The 19139-nt window shown below is 32.6% G+C and overlaps 1 protein-coding gene across 1 annotated transcript; it reads right to left on the bottom strand.

The window, feature by feature from the left end:
- Positions 1–5726: 5726 nt before the first annotated feature.
- On the bottom strand, positions 5727–6412 carry LOC149534052 (uncharacterized). The gene is made up of 2 exons (XM_089805960.1): positions 5909–6412; positions 5727–5822 (listed from the first exon to the last, which is right to left on the bottom strand). Exons 1-2 carry the CDS (start codon positions 6410–6412, stop codon positions 5727–5729), a joined length of 600 nt encoding a protein of 199 aa, XP_089662086.1.
- Between the last annotated feature and the right edge of the window lie 12727 nt (positions 6413–19139).

Here is a 19139-nt window from a genome sequence, read left to right as displayed (position 1 = left end):
AGAATTTTTTTTTTCATAATTTTTTAAAGATGAATGAAACCTGTTTTTTTATACATCATTTTAGCATGATTTAAAATGTGATTAAAATTTACCTTACACATTATATGATTTTAAAGCCATTTAATTTATTGTCATTAATATTGTGGTAGACATGGAAAATATGCACTTCAAAAAAAGATAACTACATTAATATATAAATTGTCATGACATTACAAAATAAACATGCGAGGTTCATAGTTGCATAAGGTTCCAATAGACAAAGCCAAATAAGAGGCCAATAATTAAACATAATGACATTACAAAATAAACATGTTGAGGTAACTCATGTAGTAAGGTCATTGTCGCATAAGGTTCCAAAATACAAGGCCAAATAAGAGGCCAATAATTACGCATAGAAGGTAGCATAAAAATATTAATTCAACCTCCCGTGTCTCACACATTTTACACTTCTGTCCTTCAACGTACATTTCAAATTTGGTTGTTGAAGCAATGCCAGTTGTGGCCACCTCTCGCATCTTACACATTTTCCACTCATTTTCTTCATTATGTGTTGTTGTAGAGTAGACCTCATCAACCCACTTGAAGTATCTACAACCATCATTCCCCTAATACAAAATATAAATTAGTTCATAGAGATTTACATGTCATTAATTTGAAACATACAAAATATAACAAGTCATTAATAACATTTTTACTCTTGGAACAACTCCAAAACTGACGCCCAGGATTTTTCTTCGTGTGCGACACTTTTAATATGCACGGCCCAGCACCACATGGACAATCATGATTTGACATAACTCTCAAAGCCATGAATCCTGTAAAGAATGGATCTTGTATCAACAAAGAATAAATCTTGTATAATCTCAATTGATAGTGGATATATGAAAAAAAAAGCCTATTCATTTGTGATAATCAACTTTTAAATAAAACCAGTCAACAGCTTCAAGACATCATTGTCATGATTGCCCCCCATTGTAATTAGATCAATAAAGATAGCATAAATGTTCATGAATAACAATTTTAAACCTGTAGAATCAAAAATGAAATTTTAAATTCTGAATTTAAACTGATATTGTAAGTATGTGATTGGCTGCTATACTTACAAAAATACCATCAACTACATGTATACAGCCAACCATTTTCATGGATAAATTTATACAGCCAGTCATTTTCAGAATGCATTAATATTCACATAAAGTACATGGATTGAAAAGATTCCTATAGAAATTTATACAACTAGTCATTTTCATGGATAAATGTATACAACCATCCATTTTCAGAATGCATTAATAGTTGTAAAAATTGTGTTTTCAGCCTTCATCAAAGACATTTGATATAGAAAACGAGTAGCATCTAAATTTTAGACTAATATTAAAGTAATTGCATTCACATAAAGATAAGAGATAAAAAACAAGTAGCATATAACTTTCAGATTTATATTAATGGCTATACTTTACCAAAAAATACTACAACTTGATAAAAAAAAATTACTACAATTTAAGAGTAGACTAAGCATTGACTTATTGGCTCTAGCTAAATGAACTGAAACTATGTAACAAATAAAGTAGAGAGAGAACTAAAAATGACTTCTGTAACACTAATCTATAGCTAACAATCATTATCAGTCTATTAAATGATTTTCTGCTCACAATATGGAATCAAACTAATATATCTACAACCAAATCCATTTATAAACAAAGTATAAAATCTAATTATACTACATAATCTAATCCATCCATTCCAGTGAAGACTATTTGTTGTTTTTATTCCATTTACATCATCCATTTGCAGTCATGCATAAGTAGCCTTATAACCATTCTGAATAAGAAATCAAAAGGCAAACTCCAGAACACGTCAAATCCCTAAATAGATCTTGATTTTTGAAGGACTGCTCATAAATACACATATACAAAGTGATAGAAAGATACATTTATCCATTCCTAAAACTACAATACTAGTAAAACTGATACGAAGTAAGCATCTGTAGGAGTTGTTAGAAGAGCTAGAAGAGAAATTGAACTAAGTCAAAATAATATAATATGAAAAAGGATTTTCCCATTTAGCTGCCAACTGTAACTAAAAGTCAACTGTAAGTTAGTAAAAATAAGATGAAGGATATTTGAGAAGGTCATATGTCATTTCATAAATAGCACTGATAGCAATGTATGGAGTGTAGATACAAAATATGTATGCACAGATAGCATATGAATATATTCAAATAGTATGACTATTCAAATCATTAAATCTGAACAATGTTAATAGAAATATATGTTCTATATTTAGATCCAAAACTTCTGACAAATGATTGCCAAAAATCTGAAACCTTGCTCATATCCACCAAAATAAGCAACAATAAAAGTGAACTCAAAGTATGTGAACAAAAATAATTAAAGGAACTAAATCCCTAGAAACTTTATTCAAAAATATTCCGCTCTCTCCTCTTGGTTCATTATCAAGAACCCTTTGGCTTTATCGGGATCAGCTACAAAGGTGTCAAATGCTCTAATCAAAGTAGTAAGACCAAGTTCACCAGTCACTTTTAGTGCATCATAGACATCTTGTAAATCTTTTAGCTTATGTTCTTCACCCAATTCTATAACTTGAGGCTTAAGGAGGGTCTCATTTAGCTTATCAATTGACTAAGACATCCCATCCATAGAACTAGCCATACTTGCCTTCTTCCTCTTCGGCTTCCTTGATGAAGTTGCTGATCGGGTATGTTTTCCACTTGCCACACTACATTGATTTGACATAGGAATATCCATATCTTCATCATCCAAATCAACAGCAGCTCGAATAGGTGTATGCATATCTTCATAATCATCATCAAGATCCACAGTCTCATCCATAGTGTGCCCTTCTTTTGTTTCTTGTGTTGTTGCAGCAGTAGCACCCGCAGCCATGTCATTCCCCACAATTGAGGCTAAGTTGTTATAGTACTGAAATGATTACCTCTTAAATACTTTGGCATTTTAAAACTCTTTCCTTTGCATGTTGGCATAAAGACTGAATTACTTATTTGGCTATCACTGCTAATAACTTAAATAAGTACCAAAAAAATTGAACGTGCATGTTACCTTCAACAACTCTTCCCAAACACTATTATCGGCATCCATTGATTGTGTTGCCTCGTTCCAAGCAAACCCACTAGTATTTCTCAGCTCCTTCATTATTCTGTAGCCTTGCTTCCAAGTTTTCAACTTGTTCTTAAAATTGTCCTTAGACAAGTTCATGTTCAAATTTGCATTGAACTTTCGTTCAATGGTCGTCCACGCTTCTTTTTTAAATCCTCCTGAGAGTGACTTGTTCATGAAGCAAGTCTAAAAACTTACGCTCCATTAGTGGCTTCCAGAACACTTTCTTGCTAGAAGGTGTTTGAGCAACTTGATTCATAGAAGGTGTTTCAGCGACATGAACATTGTCATTGTCCATGCTCATCAACAATGTTGTATATGACATCAACAATACTAGAGAAAATGGAACAAAGACATGAAAATAGCATGAACTAAAACAATGGAACAAAGACATCAACAATGTTGAACCATGTTTAATCTATTCACAAACAATCGCAATGAAAATAGTATGAGCTGAAACAATGTTTTATTTGTTCAGATACAAAAGAAAGGCATAAAATGCTTGCTCATATGGAAATAATGCCCAAATCAATCCTCAACTAAGTAAAAACAAAACATACAAATCTTGCAGCCTACAGCCTCCTACATAAAAGTGAATGCCTCAAAATACAATGAAATAAGAAAAATAGTACTATGCAAGCAATTCAATAAATCATAAAGTATACTTGCCAAAATAATGGAAAGAAACAAACTATTCAAGTCTATGAATATGAAAAATGGCTATGATATAAAATGGATTGTGAACTTGCTGGTCCAGTTGACAAAAATAGTTAAAAACAAGATCAAAACTGGTGACTTGTCTTTCAGCATTCTATCTCCTCCTCTCAACTCAAAGGATTTATTTTTTATTTTGATGTCTTCAGCTGTACTTAGGAAAAAAATTTATCCAAATGGACAATAAGAATCATCTATTAACAACATGATTTGCAAGGCATTTCCTAAGTATCATTACAAAACTTGCTGTCATATTCAATGCAATGAAGGTCTACAGATGTTAAATACAAAAGCAACATACAAATAATGGTTACTAGAATTAAAAACAAAAATATTAATTATAAAATGATCCACAAGTGCACAGATTATGAAAATGGATGAAGGTGACAGTATCAAACAGTTTGATGGGAATACATTATGAAGTTAAATAACAGTGGCATACGAAGATCATACACAACAACATGAGCAGACAATAATTATAAGAAATCAACGATTTTACCTAGAAATAATGATATAATGCTCAAGGTCACTAGAGGTACTTGTTTAAAATGTCATAGATAGATATGGTTGTATGCTTCAAGCGGCATAGAATAAATAACAACACTTCAAGAATTATTTTTTTATACAAATAAAATGGTAAACCAGATTATCCATTATGGTTGTTCACTAACACACGCAAAGAAAACTGTCTAGGTTAAAGGATAGAAACAATTATAAAGTTGTTAAACCTTGGTCACGAATACAAAGCAATGATCAATGACATACACATCAGATTATATATGGAAGCCAATATCACAAATAGGGGGCATTTCAATGATTCACACATTATTGGCATTTAGATTCCTTTTCACAATTTCAAAGACAAGCTCATTCCATGTGTCAGCTAGAACAGGCATACACCAATGTAAGCAATCATGAGGTGGGGGCTGCCATTTGGACCTCGCTGAGTTATAATGACATTCAAAATTTAGAATTCATTTGTCCAAAAATTCAAATAAATTCATATGTCCAAAAAACTACTTTATGATTAAGTGAAGATAAATTCAGTCAAATACAATAGGGATTGATTCAGTCAAATACAATTGGAAACCCAAGGAATAATACAAAGAAAGATGTAATATCCCAACAAAGAGGAGGATAGCTGATTTTTTTAACAAGATGCACATAAAGAAAGTGGAGTTTACAGCTAATCATAAATAGTATGCCTTGACAACTAAGATCGAGATCTGTAATCATCCCACATCCTTTTTGCTATTCCATCCCTAAACTTCCTCCAATCCTCTCTATCATGCTAAGTCATCCCATATGTCTCAAGTATAGGTACATGTATCCCCTCACGATCATCTTCCTCATCAACCTCTACTTCGGAAGGAATGCCATCTTTAATGGTAATGAAGTTGTGCAATATGCAACACGCCAAAACTATCTTTGTTTGGGTCATGATTTGATATGAAGTCGCATGCCTCAAGATAGGAAAACGTTGCTTCAAAATGCCAAATGTGCATTCTATTACATTCCTAAGTGATGAGTGGCGGTGGTTAAACAACTCTTTAGGACTGTTTATGGGGTTTTCTCTTGAGAACTCTTTTAGGTGGTAACATGTGCATCGATAAGGCACAAGAAATCCAGGCACATTGGGATATCTAGCATCAACCAAATAATATTTACCTACATACAATAAAAGTATATTAAAATATAACTTTATAACAACTATAACATGCATCACTATATAAACATATTTGACATACCTGGGGGAACTACTAATGGATCAGCTCTTGACAAAGCTGATGCTAGAACATGACTATCTGCTGCTGATCCTTCCCATCCAGCAAGAATGTATTGAAACTTATAATCAAATGAAAAGACACCCATTACATTCTATGACAAGTTTCCCTTTCTATCACGATATGGAGCTTGAATGTCAACATCAACAGTGACTGGAATATGTGTTCCATCAATTACTCCCACACAATCCTACAGTATGCAAATTTATAATCAAACAAACATGCAATAATAGGATTTAGAGTCTAGAAATCAAATTGTACAAACATGATATCTACCTTGAAGTACAGATCAAAACGATCATTGCTACTAATTTCTAGAGGAGTGGTTGGATCAGGTGGCAAAGGATAATCACCATGGAGTGCCAAGATTGTCGTCAAAACCTTGTGGAAGTATCGACTGATTGTCTCTCCTAAGTGACCAAAGTTATGGGCAATCTTACGATTCCTCAAATTATGGCCAAGGGTGTGCAAGAACATCACTAGTTGTTCTTCCAATGTCAAATGCACCGTAGTTGTGATGCTACCTTTTTCCCTAAGAATAGTTGCTAGGTGAAAAAATGCTCCTCTACTCATTCGAATTTGATCATGACAATCAGTCTCATTTGAATAGACAATGCGTTTATAAAAGGGAATCTTGCCTCGTTTGCGCTTACATATTGATCTTCTACCTTCTTTCACAAACGCTGCTATAGATGTAGCAAAGGTAGCCAGAGCAACTACAAGAGCACAAATGACTCTTCTCTTCCTAGCAATGTGACCTAGAATGTTTTTGTCTTTCATTAAATCTATCATCAACTTAAAATCATTGTAGAGACGGATTTTATTAGATCAATGAAATTAGTAAAATACAAATAATCCTATGATGAAATTTTTTTGAGAGTTAAAATACTTTACACATATTTTAACATATTTTAGACATGTTTTAGTTGAATGTTTGATTGAAAAATATGCTTCAATAGATGTGCAACCATATACATTGACTAAAGAAGTATTACATTCATACATATGCTAAAAATATCTATAGGCAACCGCAATCATATAAGATTATATTATCTTGAAATGAATTCAGTAGAATGCTGGCCAATAGACAAAATAAAGAATTTTGAATTTTTGAATTTCTCTCACATCTGTTTCAAAACTTTGCACATTGTTACAAGATGTAATACCTTCAAAGAAATACCGTAGAGTCCGGGAATAGACAAAAGTCAAGATTATGGCTTTTTGCCTATATGAAAAGCATTTGAAATTTAGAGTCAATCAAGCTTCATATTTATCTGTTATGATTTTAGATGTGATCTGATTGGCAGGAGGGTTGATGAAATCATGATAGCAGAGCTTTTAAAAAATTGGTAATTGATCACAAGTTATTGCTTTGTCACATTTGCTATTTCGTATTCCATAGTTTCTCAAAAATGATTTTGGATATTTCAGCATTCTTCACACTATAAGCCTAGAGGAGCAGAAAAATATAGAGCAGAAGCAGACTGAAAACTTACTTCCAAGGTCAAAGTTTTAATTTTAAACTCCTAAAGGTGAATTCAAAATTTATAATCTAATAGGTTTTACATAGTAAATCTAGAAAACATGGGGCTAGCCCTGAAATATTATATTGTGATTGAGGTTCTAAAATAATTAGCAGGTGCAATTTTTTGTGATGTTAAGATATGCTATATTATTAAATTCATTAGCAGGAGGGTTGTTGAAAATTCAAGTCATAGTAGTTCACATCAAAAATCTTAAAATCGATATCAAGTACTTGCTGTGTTGTTTCCCAAGTCTCTCAAAAAAAAAATTTGAATTAGTTTACTGAAAACTTGAAGATCCAGAAAAATATAGAGCACAAGAAAATCGAAAAATTACTCTCGAAGTCAAATTTTACACCTGACGAGGGGGTTTTAAGGGGTTTCTGAAATTTAGACTCTAGTAAGGCTTTAAGGAAGAAAATCAAAGGGCCACCTCTAATATATTTGCGATTAATAACACAGCTTGCCATTTTAGACCAGCGTAACATTTTTTTAACATAAAGCCCAATTGTCTTTTTATATTAGACTTATATATATAATATGTTCATATTACTCTGGGTGTGCTCTAATTGGCACGAAATATCATTTAGTTTTAATTCCTATATTCTTACAAATATTTTTTTAGTTTTTGTTTTCTTTAGTTTCTTGAGGGGTTTTCTCATTTCAAACTTCAAACTGAATTCTATTCACATTTTGGACACTCCATGTTGTGTAAGTGAAATGCTACCATGGTTGAGATCACTTGTTCAAGCACTAATATAAAGACATTTTATTTAACCTTTCACATTATTTTAAACAGATCCCTCTATCAGAGCCTCTTTTTCTTTATTATTTTTGTCTTGAATATGTTCCAGAGCAATTCAAAACAAAAGAAATATGTAAGAAGAGATTTTCAGCCAGCATGATTCAGAGGAATAAAATTGAGACTATTTGCCATTGCAATGGCAATATTATATAAAATATTTTGCGTTGGTCACTCTCAGCTGGGACCTAAGCATGGGAACAACTATTTTACTTGGATATTTATTTCATTTAAGTCTATAGGGTGTAAGCTTTAAATCATTGGACTAAGCAACTGCGTATGATCAGATTGGAGCATTTAAAGGGGGTTGAACCACTTGAAAGTGATCGCACAAGCTAGACATGAACATTTATAAGAATGGTGATCACTTCAATCTTGGTTGAGCATGGTCATATTTCTAGGGAGCCTTTTGAAGTTACAAACCAGAATAATCAAATTTACAAGGTCACTTAACTTCAACTTGGAGGTGGGAGCTGCCTAGGCATAAAGATTGATAAATATTCATGGCAAACTGAATTCTTGTGAAGAAACAAGGCATGGAGGATAAATTCCTGTGAGAGATGCTTACATCCACCAACCAAGCACAATCCAGGGCACTAAACAAGGCAATCTACAAAGCAGTCATAAGCATTTTTCTTGTTCTCAAAAAACATTTAACCCAAATATTACTGCATAGTAGAATTGGACTTGAAGTCTACAACCACCATGAACATCAACAGATCCAAGCAAAGATTCCCATAAATTGAAAGCAACACAAGTACAAGACACTAACAAGTAACAACTATTACAGATTGATAGCAGAACCTGGACATCAAAAGCACAATTCAGGGGTTAGGTCCATGACAATTTCAACTTTCTATCACTTTTTCTTCTCCTAACTCAAAGCACTTAGTTAAAGCTCATATATGTTATTCATATTGATAAATGCAATAAACTGTAATTAGTGCAGACACTTACACAATGACACTTTATAATTCAAAACACACTTAAGAGCCCTTGTCTCAACAATTTGATCTTTGCTACAAGTTAACAATGTTTTGGCAAGAGTGGAAGAAAATATAAGAAGCATAATAGAGTTGACAGAGAACGCAAATGATATTGCTACTATGAATAGAGTTCTGATAGTAAAAGCATATCTTGTCACTGTTTTCAAATCAGAGGAGCATAAAACAATTAGACTCAATAAAGTACACAATGACATTAATTGCATAAATTTACTCCTATTGAGACTTTTCTTGGCACCTTTGTCCCATCTTAGTGGGTTGCATATATTCTTGTTTAGGTAAATAAAATATAATACGTGGCTACAGTAACCATAATAAAGTTACTATCTATCAGGTCTGAAGCTTTAAAATTCTCAATAAAATATAATAAGTATGATTTTACTAAACAAGTATGCATTCATTTAGCCCAATAGATTACTTGTCAAGTGCATTTAGCTATAGCAATAGAAGTGATGGTATTACATTTCAAAAGTTCAAACCTGTATATGAATATGAACATGGACTTGCTACTACTCTCAGGAATATTCTATGATGTGTGGAATGTCATGGTCTAATTAAACTTAAACGTGGGAGGCCCTAGAAGATGTCGCTACTACCACTAAGATGAGAACATATGAATTTGTGTATAAGAAGCAGGCTAAACAGATGAACTGGGTAATGAGTTATTTGAGCTATATCAATCAATTGCATTTGTGGTTAAATGTACCTCTTACTCAGAGATACTGAATGAATTTAAGAGGGAAGGTGTCAAAGTGTTTGACATAATGCTGATGAAGTCTTGATAGCTAGCTGTTTCACTAATCAGGAGCAAATTGGTTACATAATTTAGATATGCAGGCAGTCATCAAATCGTGTGGACATAACTGAGATAGGTATATACATGAGCAACATTAATATTTGGGAGCAAGATACATATGATGGACAGGCTTCTCATTTAAAATTGAATCTCGGCTAAGGGTCCATTTAATACCAAAAGTAAGCACATAACAAAGAAAGGGCCCAGTCATAGGTGGGTAGTATTGATCATGCACCAATCTATTTTAACACCGAAATTATTGGGAGCATAGATAGAAGGTGTTTGCATCTCTTTTGGGGTAGGAAGCTATTAAAGCTGAGCATGGGACGAAGTTGATAGTCAATTATTTAAAGCTGCAAAACTAAATACTTGGCTCACTGAGTGACTGGTTTGGCAGGTGTCTCTAGGCCCCACAATAAACAACAATCACAGGCCGAACAAGTGCCAAATATAGATGTTAGCTATGCCTATTCTATCAACCATCAGTACGTTAGCCTTTCAAGCATCAGATAATAGAAAAAACAAAAAAAGAGACAGATACCATCATCCCCAAATGCTGCCAAGATCATATGTTTGCAGTAACAATCATGAAAAGATTGCATAAGCCATTACTGTATCTTCTTCCTTTACAAGTGTAATGAAGCAATCAAAACTAATGAAATTTTCAATAACAAAAGGCCGGTCATATATTAAATACACGGATTTAGTTTGGGGATTTTACCAAATGGAGATGTATCGGCAGCGAAGCTATAATGAAGCATATAAACATCATCAAAATGAATTGTACTGTTTACCATAAATAAAAATATGCACATACAAGCAATCTATGCAGGGAAACAAAGAGGGTTTCTCAAAATACCTGTGTATGGAAATAAGTGTGCAATGCTATGTTCAGAACTTTTATGGACGACTCTTAAAATATCTGCAAATACCCAGAATTCGTTAGCCAGGCAGAGAGGAAAGAAACTTCTACATCTTGCACAGAGGAAATCAGAACATATAATACTGTGTAACACAGAATAACTGAACCACCACCAAAAATTACTAAAGAATGTTACATTTACAGTAAGCTTGAAATAGGCTAGCTAACACATGACTATCTTTCCCCAAAACGTGAGAACAAAATGAATATTAAATCAAACACACATTTTATGGACGACCCCATCAAAGTAAAATTGTACACTGATACTCATTATCACAATAAAATCCAGAGAATAAATGGAGAAATATATGTCACTGTGTTGGGCTCGTGGTATTTGAAAAACACCATAACCCATTATCAATGACAAATGATTTCATTCGGCTGCTTGGCAAACTTAGAACAATAGCATGCGAGAAAGTCGAGTTGGGGTTTGGATGACATTGTTAGCAGAGGGCCACAAATGAAAGTTCAAAGACGGCTACACCCTAAACAAGACATCGAAAAACCCTCAAATGCATACTTGTATACAGAAACTCCAGACACGACAAAGATTTATGAGCAGAGAAATGTCTGATAACAACTAAAATAGGGTTGAGCCAAAGAGCGAGAAATCAAATAGGTCAGGCGGACCTCAAAAAAAACTCAATTTTCATAAATTTGTAATTCACGCTTTCGCCAAATTGGAATTAAAATCAGAATTAAACTAATTCCACCTATTTTGGTGGAATACGAAATCCAGGGTTTGGGGGTTAAATGGGCACACGAAATTCCATTTTTTTGCAATTCCCATTCCGATTTGACGGACCCAAACAACGGATATATATTTTTTTGGAATTCCAAATACCAATTCCATCCTAATTCCGGCAACCAAACGGGCCCTAAGAGTTTTTCTTTGGACTTCAAAATTCGAGGATTCGTTGATACTGCATTTGGCTCTGTGATCAAAGGCCACCGTGAGAGCTTTATGCCCCTTATCAAGCTCGGGCATACTGTCCAATACTTCACATACAACACCGATATTCCCATATATGAGGCTCGATAAAAATTGACCAATTTGGTCACAGTGGGCCCCTGTTCCTTCGGCCCTTGCTGTTGATCGCGAGCCTTCAAATTTCCTTAACAAAACAGGGTAATTGCGGATGTGTCGGGTCTATTAGGCTGGTGCCATTTGTTATGTTATAGACATCAGCTAAAAGTTGGACATATCTCATTCTTTTGATATGTGTGGTAGTGATAATGCCCATGCTGCATGGTTGAGTAATAGCCAACCTTGTGAGGCTGTTATCTCAGTCCCGCAAGTATCATCCCTACTCCACGGTCTTGGCATCCCGTCAATCGGTGCCACCTGTCATGATGGGTGTTTCACGGAGCGATCCCTCTTGTCGTGTTCCAATGACTTTGCATGTTCAAGTGCCTCAACTCGGGTATATGTGCTCAGGTTGTGTTCTTTACATCTGGGCATGAATGGCTTTTGAAATCTTCAAATCTTCCACCGTGGTCTCAATGTCTTGGGTCCAATCCACATTGATCGCTGAGTGTCCCTTCATGAACCCAGTTGGTCACTTTACATGATGACATCGGGTTTGACTAAAAATTTGGAAGAAGACATTATTGTTTGCGGTCTCCAGAGTTATGAAGTTGTTGGAGAACACATGACTCAACCAAACGCCACGGGTTACATGGTTCCTGTGCATGGCTCCTCTTCTACAATGCTTGAGGCTCGGTTTTGAACCATGGTCACCATGATTAGCCCCCAGTTCTGACTTTCACTTACGTTTTCACCATAACCGGTTAACTATCATGAGAAACCATTTGCATTTGTTTAGTTTGACAAGCCAAACAACATTCCTACCTCATCCACGGTGCTCAAATTGGTTACTGCTATTTCATCAAAATATGGGACATATGATTTTAACATATGTTGTTCCCATCATCGAGTTTCGTTCCATAATCTGTCTGAATGAATTATAGTTCGAGTCTAGTTTTCTCCGAGTATGCACAAGATCCTTTGAATCTTTTACACATACAAATTCCTGCATGGTTCGATCAAGATTTGGGAACACATGGGCTTTCATTATGTTGCGGGGAAACATGTGACCTCTCTTAGCTTCTGAGTATTAGCGTTAATACCGAACTGGATTAGATCCTTGTTAATGTAGTCTAAAATTTTATATGCCTTCGAGCTGAAATAAATGAACCACCACGAGCCCATTGGAAACACTTCGAATATACTGACTAGTTATTATGACCCCAATGAATCCTTATTAACCATTTCTTGAGTGATAAACGATGTTGTACCCTTTTGAGCTGCTACCGGTGGATTGAACATCTGAACCTGGATCTGGAACTCAGGAGCACCTGAAAGCATCTGCGTAAATTAATGGAGAGAATCTGGACAAAGAATCGGCAATTGAGTTCAACCTTGAATTGGAGCACTTGATTCGAACTAGATTGAACTTCAAGATGACTTAGCATAAATCATTTAAACCTGCTTCAACAAATAGAACCACTTTGAACTTAGTTCAAAGAGATTCAAGATCCTACATCGAAAGTTTCATTGCTAGATTTTATACGGTTATCAACAATATTTTTGTTCAAGAACTGATAATCAAGATAGAACTAAATTATTTTCCTATAATTCTCAAGATCTTAAGGGACATTGACTTGATGAATCATTTTGAGGTTGGGGCAGAAGAGTAAGCTTTCCCAAGTTGGTTTACAGACTCCATGAGATAGAATATAATGACTATGAGGTTGTTTGTGAGGAGTTTCATTACAAATATGAGTACTCATATGTAATCATATGCAACCATGATGATTTTCTTTTTTATGCATGAGTATTCATTTAGATTTATGATTAGTTTCATTTCAAGTTATAGGTACCCATACAAATTAATTTTGGATGGTTAAACTCATGTACATAGAAGAATGGTGTTGCGTGTAACTTATGTATATGAAGGAATGAGGTTTTAATTGTCATTTTACAAAAAAATTAAGGAGGGGATAATGGAGCTAGGATAAGGGGATGTGGAGGAGATTAATTAAATTTATTTATGGTAGATTTGGTACATGTTTTTCTTACTTCTACTCCCATAAGGGTATGTTATTTTATCCTAATATGTTCATTCATAATAGGACCTTTTTATAGTAGGATTTATTAGGGGTTTGGAATGAGTTAAGTTATACAATGTTCCAAGTAATTGTATAAATTTATGTGTAATTTAGTTGGAGATGTGTTTTTTATGTAACCTAGTATTATAATACCCCAACGATCTAGGACAAGAATACTTGCAAAAGTAATTTTAGAATTTATAAAATAAGAATTATGTTTTACTATTAATACCCTCTATGTGAACCCTAACCTTAAAGACATCTTCATCTCAAGATCGATAGCCCTCTTGACAATCCTTAGCTACCCAGTTACTTCTCCATCTTTTATGATGTGCCCCCTTTAAGATCCTTCCTAGAAGAGACATTATCTATCTAGGCCTTTATTACATATGCATATGTTAACATCTACAAAATATTCTAGCCTTATACCATATTAAGATCACTCTTTTCCCAAAGGGACTCACTTGAGCCTAAGCTATCAAGATCACTCTCTTCCCAAAAGGAACCTCTTGATCTTAAGAATTAACCATATTATATAATATACATATCATTCTCTTAGTACTCCATATCTACATATCCATATATACATACATACATACATATATATGGGTTTATAGGTATACATGTTATGTATTATGTAATGGTTTTAAAAAAAAGTCTTCTTAATTAAATTAATTATATTAAACTATTCCTTCTCCATTCTTTTCCTTTCATGATTAGGCCTTCCTTATACCTTATATTAAAATATAGTTAAAAATTTATATGTTTTTACTGTATTACTTATTTATTGATGTTTTGATATCATTTTGTAGTTATAATTATTTCATTATTATGTACTTATTTATTAGATCTTTGTTTGCAAAGGGGTCATGACAAGTACCTTGGTGATTCTCCAAGATTAATAGAGTTCTATTGTTTGGAGGTTGACTTTCATTGTCTCGGGAAGAATATTTTGTTATCTTTTATAGTACAGATTGTGGTCATCGAAGTATGACATGAATTATACATTCTTATTCATTATGAAGTGTATTATGTTTTAGGGTTTTTCCCCTTGATTGAGAATTTGTGTAGCAATGATATTGGCTAAAGGGCTACAAACCTCATTTTACAAATCTAGATAAAATACACACACACACACACACAACGCATAGTTATTCATTATAATCTAAATAAATATGTGATAATTTACTCTAAAAGTATACTTTGTTCATGAATAGTATTGAATGATATCCTTGAGTGAGGGTGTATGAAAGATATAAATTCAATAACAAAATATATTGATTACATGGAGGAATGATTGTATGTATAATCATCATATGTAGGAACTCATATTGCACTAATATACCTCATTTAAATTATTTGGTAGACATAAATAAATGGTAAATGACTCATTAATTATAATTGGATGTGAATAGTTAATATTTTTTTCCCAAATATGACACGATGATGATATTATATTGAAAGATAAAAACTAGATAGTAGTAAACAAATTAGGTGTATGAAATTTATAGTAACATGGTTTATGCATAATGTTATTCTTGGTTGTATTAATAAATGGATGTATTATTATCTTCATATTAAATGGTCAACCAAATTATTTTTTACCTTTCTAGGGTATTCATACTTTTCTATAATTAAAAGTTCCTTAAATAATTAAATATTCTGACTAGATTTTAGGTTGACTAAAGAAAGAAAATAAGGAAAAGGTTCACATAATATATAAAGATAAGAAAATAATAGAGATTGATTTTATATTTAATAATTTTATAAATAAATTTAGGTCCCTATAGAAACCTTACTTCACCCATGAAATAGACCCAAATAAGTAGTAAAATTCCTCCCAATCTTTGTGCTTTCTCACAACCCTGCCTTAGTATAGAGTACTTGTAAAAAATTAAAGAGACATAGATTAAAAATATTTAAAAACATAGTAACCTAAGGGAAAACAAAAAATCATGAAAATAGAACATACAACCCTACAACCAAGTTAAGCATGAACCATTCCAACTAGTATTGATACATAGAAAGACCATATAATAGGTATTGGAGTTTTACATTAATTTAGGTTATTCTTCAGATTAATAAATCATAATTATTTTATAGTTGTGTATACGGGAAAATGATAATTAATGGTAGATCACCACTCTTAGATTCTTCACTTAAAAACAAGGACACGAATATCCCAAAATGTAGACTCCTTTTAGATAAAAACTAGATTATCGCTACCCAAATAGATGTAGGGGTGATAAAAAAGATTCACATCTAAGAATTTTTATTTTCTATTTAATGTAAGGAAATTTTATATGTATGTAAAGAAAGAAGAGAAAATACTTGCATAATGTTAAATGTCATGCCTGAACACTACTACTGTTTTTCCGCTTAATAGGATTTAGTGGTTAAAAGTTTATTTCTGTTGTTATGTTCGTATTATCTGTACAACATGGTTTTATATTCTCCTTGGAACATGTGTTTTATATCAGAATATATAGTAGTCTCTAGATTATCAAGTTTGATATCTCTGATGTTACGTTATTGTTGTGAATGCACAATATTTTATTGGTTTGATATTAGAAATATTGTATTTCAATTCAATTTGAATTTACAGCTAAAAGACATTTATATTTAATTGCGATGTTATGCTTCAGTTTGTGTTTTACTGATGCATAAATGATAAATGATTTCTTTGCTTCAAATACATATGTTTTTTTACAAACTTACATAGTTTTCATTTCAGAGCATTTAGTCATTTGTAGAGAATATGGAGAATATAACCCTAATTTAATTCACTTGTGATTTGTGATATTAGTAAGGTTATTTATTTTATTTTATTTAATATGTTATGTAATTCCAATTTGATTGATTATCCTAACTTAATATCTTTGTGTTTATAAGGACTAGAATATCCTTATGGTTCTAAGGTATATAAATATAATACCTATAGTATATGATTATCTATTTGTTGTGGTTTCAGAATGAGGGATTTTAGTGGTAAAAACCCTTATGAGTTTCGAATGCATTTTTAAAGGAGTTAATGTTTTGTTCCTGCCAAATACATGGTGTTGGAATAGGGTTGCCATATCCATGGTTCTCTATAGAAGGTTACGTTCATTGAATGCATTTCATAGTGGGGTTTTCAATGGCATTGAAGGTTTCATCGCCATACTTTTTCAAGCTTGGATCTATGGTAACGATGCTGCTAATTTGGCATTTTTGTTCTGAGAATGTATACCACTTGTTTTTGAATGTTGTAAAGTTGACAAAATGTAGGGGGTGTAATTGGAAAGAGATTCTTTCATATGGGGATTGAGCAAGGTTTTATTGCGTACAATATGAATTATTATTGCCTTTTCTGCCATCATTTCTTACCTCTATTATGAGCTTGTTGGTTGGTGTTGATTTTGGGAGTGTGGTTTGGAGTTGTGTATTTGACGTTTCAACACCGAGCTGTAAAGCAGAGCTGGTGTGAGCATTCTTCATTTTGTGAATTCCAAGTAGGAGAAATCTATTACCTTCTCACTCTCTCTTTATAATTACATTTCATCTTGTTTGTAAATGCATGGTTCTCAGTTTAGATGTAGAAGAATCTGTCATTCTAGCGTGGGTATAGACATTGTTGAAGCTCTATGTTATTGTACAGCTCTATGTGTACCCATACTTAAATGGGAGGCTTGGTGATATGTTTTGGATATGCTGATAGATTATATGGAGTTACTGTATTTATAAATTTTTTTTGTTTATCACTATCTTGACCGAGGGTTAAGTTTTAATTCTAAAGGGATGTCTATGAAATTCGAGGCATAGTCATTTTGTCAAACAGTTTGCGTAAAGTATAAGACACGACATAGAGATGTTAGATTTGGCAAATTCAGAATATCTTAGCTTTCAAACATTTTATTGTCATAGTTCATACTTCTGATGGTTAATAGTATAGTATCAATTTTGGTTGCATTAACTAATAGATTGTTGACAGTCGGTAGTGAGGATTTGTCGTTGTCATTTTGTTAAACAGTTTGTATATACTACGAGTTCTTGGGTTTTTTATAAATAGTCCAATCTCACTCGATATGTGATGTTTTAAATATAGATTTATAGTTTATCATTGGAATAGGGAAACTTGTGATAGTTTGCAAAGAACTATCGATTTAAAAAAAGTTTGAACTTGCTGTCAAAATAGCATATGTTCAATGTTTCTCTGTTCTTGAATCTTGAGCTGCCAGCCGAACATTATCTATATCAAATAAGATATAAAATGGTTTATGATCATATATGACTGTCGTATGAAAATGGGAAAACCTTAAGTTGATTGTGATTATTCGAGAACAAATGATAATATGTTGATAATCGATTTACTTTGATATAATAGTAGATTTTGTTTAATTGAATACTAACAATTCTTTGGTTACTTTTATTTTATTCTTTTATACACAGTAGATTGGATAGTATTGTAAAAAAACAAAAAAAACAATAAATAAATTAGTTATTAAGAAAACAGCAGGTATTGTTGAATAATGGAGTTGTAACTATAAAAAAAAGAACATCCTTACATTTGGAAAATATGGTCTTAGTTGACAGTTATATAGAACACTATAGTAAAAGTTTTTATAAACTTAGAAATTTAATTATGATTAGAAAAAGAAGTCATATTGATTTGAATGTATAGCCAAAAACGTATGACAACATTGTTATTGGTCAATTGTTCAAACAATGATGGGATTTGAATTTGTAAGAAAAATGTCAATGGTGTTAGAATGTTGTATTACAATTCAGTCATAATGTTGAAACAAAAAGGAATTTATTTATATTAAATGTTGTACTATGTTTTATTAAGAATCAGAGTTGTTTTCCGGATTTTATTGAAATGGAAAGTTGATTTCATTTTAAGTTTCCATTATGAAATATGTTGATGAAATTCATTTTCAAAACAAAGGTATCTTCTGTACTTCATCTTACTATTTAGCTATTTCAAAGGATAAGTAAAGATTGTCATGACAGTAGGGATAAGTAGTATAGTACTAAGATCAGTAAATATCATTAAGTTAAGATGTCAGTTTAATTGTATTTACAGGTTCTATTATTATAATATTTATTTCTATTGTTGTAGTAGTCTAAATTTACCTTGGAAATAGGAAATGTTAAGATATGCTCAAATAGATTAAAGGATGTAGTATCATGTTGAAAACTGAATTATATCTGTAGCATGAACATTCTTAGAAAATCTGTTTGATGTGTGTTTTAAGATTAGTTGTGATGAACGTATATCGGGGTGGCTGAATTTGGTTTATCCTATTTAGTTAATTAATTCAGTGATAATTATAAAATGAATTGGGTGGGTTAATTACATATGAAAGA

Source organism: Cupressus sempervirens, chromosome 10 (genome assembly GCF_028749045.1).
Source record: "Cupressus sempervirens isolate cs-2001-9-10 chromosome 10, ASM2874904v1, whole genome shotgun sequence".
NCBI classification, from domain to species: Eukaryota; Viridiplantae; Streptophyta; class Pinopsida; order Cupressales; family Cupressaceae; genus Cupressus; species Cupressus sempervirens.
The sequence above is the reverse complement of the archived record's forward strand: the minus strand, read 5'-3'. Positions and strand labels throughout refer to the sequence as shown.